Source organism: Sesamum indicum, linkage group LG8, assembly GCF_000512975.1.
Source record: "Sesamum indicum cultivar Zhongzhi No. 13 linkage group LG8, S_indicum_v1.0, whole genome shotgun sequence".
In the NCBI taxonomy this organism is placed as follows: Eukaryota; Viridiplantae; Streptophyta; class Magnoliopsida; order Lamiales; family Pedaliaceae; genus Sesamum; species Sesamum indicum.
Window position 1 is genome coordinate 12,995,481 of NC_026152.1, and position 7,618 is coordinate 13,003,098.

A 7,618-nucleotide genomic window follows, 5' to 3' on the forward strand; every position below is an offset into this window, starting at 1 on the left:
TGGGACTGGTCTCAAAAGATTCGCCAGAACGAGAGGCGTTCAACGATGGTCTTTCTAGCCGGTGGTTTGTTCAGACGAAGGAGAAAACGCCGGCAGAAGGTGCAGTCGCGGCGGACGACGACTGAGATCTTCAAAACGATGGATCTTTGCACCTAGTTGATGAAAATGGATGAGACTGGTCCCATTAGAACCGCAGTGAGGAGACGAATCCAATGGTACCAATCTGCAATCGTGGGTCGTCCTGTTGCCGGCGAATCGACGAGAATAATCCGCGGCGGTCAATTTCAAAGCTCAGTCGCTGTCGTGGTCGGATCGCAAAATTGGTTGAGGGGTTTTGTTCTCCTTACTATGGGTAATTGAATGGTATATGTGGTGGCTAGAAATTTCAAGTAACAGCGGGGAATTGAAGAGAGAAGGTGGCGGCGAATGGCGGGGGTTTCACAACTTTGATTTCCCATCAGTTTTTTTTTTTAATTTCCAAGTATGCGCCACATATGCGCCACATCAGCTTCTCCAGCCAATCAGAATCGAGCCCCCAATTTTAAAAGTCATATGCATCGTATGTGACTTTTTCCGGCGAGCCACAAAATTTTCCGGCCAAATTTGGACTGAAATTGTGAATTTTTCAGTTTTACGGGATCAAATTGAAACCCTAAAAACTTACGGGACTAAAACGAAAATGGCCTATAGCTGTGGGACGAAAATTGTCTTTTGCCCTAATTTAAATAAGAAGCTTGTAATAAGTAATAAGCTTAGATAATAATTTGAAGCCTTAGAATAATCTTTAAGAAAAATAAATATAAAAGCATTATTGAACTAATCTACTGAAAATTTAAAAGTAGAATAATAAAAGATTTTGAATAGTTTAAAAAATCTACTAACATATAATTAAATTAGGGGAATACAAGATAATTTTCATATCAAGCATTAACAAAAAATAAAGGGCTAGGGGGGTTAGCCCACTACCTCATCCGATAGCCCCAAATTGAGTCAAGTCAGTCTTAGATATGGGATTGATTCTAGATCAGTCCTGTGTCAGTTGTGCCCCAACTTACTGTGCAATTTGAAGTTTGTAATTATAAATTTGTAAAATATAAAATATTTGTATAATCAAATTTGACTCAAGAAATGTGGATTTAATCTCTCTTAAAAATAAACCTAAATATGAAAATTTCAATATGTCAACTAGACAAATTTTGGTTTCTTCGAGAGAGAGAGGGGCGGGGGGCGGGGGGCGGGGTTAGGCACAAACAACTCAGCCAGTAATTAGATTAAGCATTAACCAAAAAGCGTAAAAAATGAAGAGAATTATAATATTAAGTAGTCATGTCATATATTATATATATATATATATATATATATATATATCCTCAGCAGCCACTCTTCGTATTCGAAATGGCAAACCCACACACCTAACAACAGTATACAGAAAAGAGCAGCCTTTCGGAGATCTCAAGAGTCTACCCCCTCGACATCTCCGAAGTTTCTTTCCCCGTTTCTAATAGTATTTCAGTATCATATATAAATTTTAATTGCTGTTGCTGGTCAATCATAGAAAAGCGCATACAAAAAACCAATCTTGTTTTTGACATCAAATTTTTGGGAATCCAAGTTGAGATTATGGCTACTCTCTCTTCATCGAAGCATTGTTGTTCTTCATCATCAGTTTATTCCAGCTCTTCCTCTTTTGGGTTTCATCAGCCTCAGAGAAATATTCCATTTCCAGTGGTATCTCAGAAAAGATTGGGGTCAAAGAGTGTTTCTTGGCAATCCAAGTGCAGCCCTTCATCCAATGTGATTCTCATGCAAGATGGTTCGGTTTTGTTTTCCTTGAATTTGTTTACTTGTTTCTTTTTTTGAATTTATTGTCTAATTGTTTTGGATAAACTAGTGCAAAATCTTGACTTTTTGTTGTTCTTATGTTTTATGATTTTGGTGAATTCGTTATCTCTTCGTATATGTTTTTGGACTTGATGATTTTTTTTTTTTTTTTTGTTTTTTGTTTTTGGTGCTGATTTGCTGAAGTTGTGGTTTAAGATATTTTGGTCTCTTTAAATTGTCAGAACCCGGAAAAGGGGAAGGGGTAGATCTTTTATTACAGACTTCTGTGAAATTCCAGCATTCAATTAATAGCGCTATGACTGTAAATAAATCAACTGGAACCGAACACAATATTTTTATGTTTGTTTGAATTATTATTGAGCTCAGGAAACAGTGTTTGAGCTTGGTTTGATTATTTATTGAATCGAGGTCAAACGTGCTTTAATTGAATCAATAATGATTCGAGCTTGAGTAGTTTGATAGTTTCAGTTTGTATTCTTATTCTTAAAACGAATTGAAACAAGTTCAAACCAAGCTTGAAAGCTTATTGAATAAAATGTTATGTGCGAGTTTGGTTTGTAAATTTAAGGAAACGAGTTCAAAGAAACCTTTATTGATCGATTTCAATCAAGTATTGAGAACTTTGATTTGCTTTTCAGTCCTACATAGTCCTTCTGTTTGGTACACAATAAAAAAGGGGCAGAATTCTTGAACTTGATTGCGTTTATCCTTTCCTCGTTCTGATGTCAATAGATTCTATGGAAATGATGTCTTTTCTCTTTTGTTGTATTTTCCTTTTCAAGGTTTTATTTAGTGACTCTATCTTGGCATTGCCATCCTTAAATTTGTGTTCGCATTTGTGCTGTGTTATTTATATCATGGTACATGACATTCATGTTGTTATATCTAAAGAGCTGCTTAAATTCTTTAGGTGCTTTGGCGACTAAAAGGGTTGCAACTGATGAGGCTCCTCCGAGTAAATTAAAAGAGGGATTATTGTCAGTTACCCCTCCAGAGGAACACAAACAGCTGATGAATTTCGATACAAATGCCGACAAATCCACTGTCAGTATTACCGTTGTAGGGGCCTCTGGGGACCTCGCCAAGAAGAAAATATTTCCGGCTCTTTTTGCACTTTACTATGAGGATTGCCTTCCTGAGGTCTGCTTTGCATCCATGCTATACTTCTTCACTTTTAGTTGCACTGATTGTCTGAAATGAATGCTGTATTGGAGGATTTAGATGTGAAATTTTTCCTCAATAAGATGTACAATGATTTACTTCCATCAAAATGGAGCGATAATTTGCTTTTTTTGTATTGGTTTCAGCACTTCACTATCTTTGGGTATGCCCGTAGCAAGATGACTGATGCAGAATTAAGAAATATTGTTAGCAAGACGCTTACTTGCCGAATTGACAAGAGGTGATTCTTGTTTTTAATGACTACCTTCTTATGTCTTTATTACACTGGTCTGAGTAGTGAGTTCCCTTGGGTGACGATTCTTGTGATTTCATGTTTTATTCAGGGAAAATTGCAGCGAAAAGATGGAACAATTCCTTAAGAGATGTTTCTACCACTCTGGTCAATATGATTCCCAGCAAAACTTTGTGGAGCTTGATAAAAAACTTAAGGAGCATGAGGTACTAAGGAGTGAAGACAGTATCAATTTGTTCTAATATTTATTTGCTTATTGAGGTTTTATACCATTCCTACTCATTTTCGCTTGTTGGAGCCAAACTTTGTTGCGAGTTCTGGTAAATCTTTCTTGCATATTGCTTTAGATGATCCTATGTGCAACAAATTTGGTTTTTTCCTCTTTACTTTCCCCTTCCGTATTTGCTGAAACCTGAATATCCTTACTTTTAAATTTGCAACTTCTCATTAGTTTGAGTTGCAAATGATTAATAATTGGATGAATAAGCATTAACCTTTCAACTTGCACCTAGATATTACGAGGAATTCAACCGAATACTCAGCTAGTAACACTGTATAAGTTTATCCTTATGGAAGTAATGCCCGCAGAATTTTATTAGCATTTCATGAGACTCAAATTTATTGAGAAATTTCTTTACATTATATTGTGGAAGTCTCCAATGGGCTATAAATTCTGCTTATCTTGTGGAGGGTGGAAAACCTATCATTGTTATTAATATTCTTATGTGCTTGGTTTTTCTGTAGGCTGGAAGGGTTGCAAATCGACTTTTTTACTTATCGATCCCGCCAAACATATTTGTAGATGCTGTAAAATGTGCCAGCCTCTCTGCTTCTGCTGCTAATGGTTGGACTAGGGTCATCGTTGAGAAACCCTTTGGTCGGGATTCTGAATCCTCAGCTGCTTTAACTAGAGCTCTCAAGCAATACTTAGAGGAGGATCAAATTTTCAGGTAAGTTATTTTGGTTGGGCGTGATTGTGTTTACTTCCTTAAGTCGATCACGTAAATGGTTCAAGGGATTATTTAACCCTATGATTTGCTTTACAACGCTCCTCCTAATACAGGATAGATCATTATCTTGGAAAGGAGCTAGTGGAGAACCTTTCCGTCCTTCGCTTTTCCAACCTTATTTTTGAGCCCTTGTGGTCAAGGCAGTACATAAGAAATGTTCAACTGATATTCTCGGAGGACTTTGGTACTGAAGGAAGAGGAGGGTAATTCATCTTGTCAATTTGTTAAAGAATTCATTATACAGCACCCAAGTTTTTGCTTAGTAATCGTTTCTCTGTCCTGCCAGTTACTTCGATCATTACGGAATAATCAGAGACATAATGCAAAACCATCTGCTCCAAATACTAGCCCTCTTTGCCATGGAAACACCCGTTAGTTTGGATGCTGAAGATATCAGAAATGAAAAGGTTTCTCTCCTCTCCGTCAAGCTTAAAAATATACATGATCATGTATTTTCCTGGAGCATTGTGACAATTCTTGATTGACAACAGGTTAAAGTTTTGCGATCCATGAAGCCTATACGTATTGACGATGTGGTCATCGGGCAATACAAGAGTCACACGAAAGGAGGCGTCTCTTACCCCGGGTATACAGATGACAAAACTGTGCCTAAAGACAGTTTAACACCAACTTTTGCTGCCGCAGCACTTTTCATAGATAATGCAAGATGGGACGGGGTGCCCTTTCTAATGAAGGCTGGGAAAGCTTTACATAATAGGAGGTTAGCGAAAATTGGTATATAAGATGATTCAGTATCCTTGCATTATCTTCCCAAAACTTGACATATTCTGAACTTCTTTTTCGTATACATTACGGGTCTCAGGGCTGAAATACGGGTACAGTTTAGGCACGTTCCTGGCAATTTATACAATCGGAACTTTGGTACTGATCTCGACCGAGCGACAAATGAGCTCGTAATCCGTGTACAACCCGATGAAGCTATTTATCTGAAGATCAATAACAAAGTCCCAGGCCTGGGAATGAGATTGGACCGGAGTAATCTTAATCTACTATATAAAGCACGGTATTGTCTATTAATATTCATTTCAGCACCTGCACTTTAATCTGATTTTTCATGGAAATGACCGCTGAGACTTTTGAATCAAGTGATCTACTTTGGTACAATTTACATCAACTATTAAACTTCCCAGAGCTTTTTCTTTGACACTAGGATTTTTCTGCACCCATTCAAAAGAACCTGTTAATTATGAGAACTGGGGAAGCATGCATCAGTGCATGTATTATAATGAATTTGAAAAGGACTAGTTTTATGCTAAACGAACAGTGGTTTATCTCCTTTACTTCCAACTTGCGATTGTAACGAAAAAATAATAAAATCTGAAATGCATGTATGGTTGGAAAACTGCAATTACAGATCATTCTGTTCTCCATTGACACCTTAAATATTGAATTCTTCGCCAGAGTTAATGAATGCTTCTCGTGTTTTCCAGATACTCCAAGGAGATACCTGATGCATATGAGAGGCTTCTCCTAGATGCCGTTGAAGGTGAAAGGAGACTGTTCATCCGGAGTGATGAATTAGACGCTGCTTGGTCGCTCTTCACGCCCGTATTGAAGGAGCTCGAAGAGAAGAAGATAACCCCAGAATATTATCCTTATGGAAGTCGAGGGCCGGTCGGCGCCCATTACCTTGCAGCCAGATACAACGTTAAATGGGGTGATATAGGCGTTGATGAATGAAATCTCGTTTTTCTTTCTATCTCATACTGAGGAGTTCTTGGCTTCAATATTCTAGATTTAAAGGAGAGTCGATTTTATAAAATTCAGATTTAGGTCCTGGATTGGATGCTGATTCTTTCTTGAGCATCAGAATTATCTACTACTGTTTTCACTTTGATGTGAACAATTTTTATAACACCATTTGGACAATTCCAGGTAGCAGACATCCTCAGAACGAACATAGTGTTTGTCATTTATTGCTTTTCCAAAGGAAGCCCATATTCGAAGACAGAGAAGTTTGCTCATCGTGTGTGATTGATTGGGTTTGATCAGACCATAGATTTAGAATGAAATCTAGTGAACTTAAATGTAACCTTCATATTACAAGGTGGAAGGAACTTGGGATGGGTGTGTGGTTGCATGTATGTATGATCTGAATGTAAGATGTAATATTAGAGTAGATGTTAAGGAACTATTTCACATTGAGTTGAGGTTTGTGTTGAAAGAGAAGTTAAATAGAGAATATTAGTGATAAAAGAAACAAAAAAAGTAATAGCTTTAATATTATCACTAATTATGTGTAATAAATGACAAGATTTATTTTTTCATAATACTAAGTTTCATAATTTTAATAGATTGTAAAAATTGTCATTAGCAAGAATCAATAATAAATTACTACCACATAATTTAATATTAATGATAAAATAACATGCTATCAATTTTAAATTTGTCATTAAAAATAGATATTAAGTGGCAATTTAAACTTGCCACTAATAAAATTAGTAAAAAAAATTATGTATAAAGTTGTCAGTGTGGATAATTAGTGAAATATTAATAATAACAAGTTAGTCATAATGCATAGAGTGATAATTGTTTATTGTCGTTAGGAAGTTATAATAAATGCGTCATTAATTATCTTTAGTGATAACTGTATACACAATATTTTGTGGCTAATGCATCAACTGTCACATTAGCCTGTCGTTGCACAAAACCTAACCTTCAAAAATTGCCCAGTTACTTACAGTGGATTGAAATTTCTATTACAAATTTTATTATATTTTTTTATTACTATTATAAAAATAAATTATTTCTTACACTATAATCATTACAGTTTGAAAATAATAACAAATGGATACTATCTATCATTATTAAATAAAATTTATGTGAAAACTTATATTTTGAAAGAGGTTAATCAAAATTCGTGGTAATTTTGCGTGTAATCAAAATATTTGTCATAATTTTTAATTATATCTAATATTTTGACATTGCTTATAAAAGTATTAGACATAGTTGTTGGCAGGGATCTTCTGTCTCACTTTTTGATATCATATATTTATCATACTTGTTTGTTTTTACTTGTTCTGTTTTTTGCTATGGTGCAGGTGGTTTTTGAAGGATATCCAATTATGGGTATGGAGCGATCTGCTAAGGCAATTGGAGGGACCATGTAGGGGACATACGGTATAGACCACAATGGTATCAAGTGCTTTTCACTGTGTTATTTGGGGAACAATCAAATGATTTGGACGCAATCACTATGTTTGGTTTTATTTTTAACTTATTTTGGTGTGTTTTGTGGAAATAGAGAGAGAAAAATAAAGATAAATAAGTATGTATTAAAGATAGTGTGGATGTTTGAATTTATTTTTGAAGATAAGATAAAATAAGTATC

The 7,618-nt window shown here is 35.6% G+C and overlaps 1 protein-coding gene across 1 annotated transcript; it reads left to right on the forward strand.

Moving 5' to 3' along the window:
* LOC105168446 (glucose-6-phosphate 1-dehydrogenase, chloroplastic) lies at window positions 1,387-6,221 on the forward strand. The gene is made up of 10 exons (XM_011088535.2): window positions 1,387-1,813; window positions 2,753-2,982; window positions 3,150-3,244; window positions 3,348-3,462; window positions 4,001-4,206; window positions 4,320-4,469; window positions 4,553-4,673; window positions 4,758-4,987; window positions 5,090-5,290; window positions 5,718-6,221. The coding sequence occupies exons 1-10, from the start codon at window positions 1,621-1,623 to the stop codon at window positions 5,965-5,967; spliced, it is 1,791 nt and encodes a 596-aa protein (XP_011086837.1). The 5' UTR covers window positions 1,387-1,620; the 3' UTR covers window positions 5,968-6,221.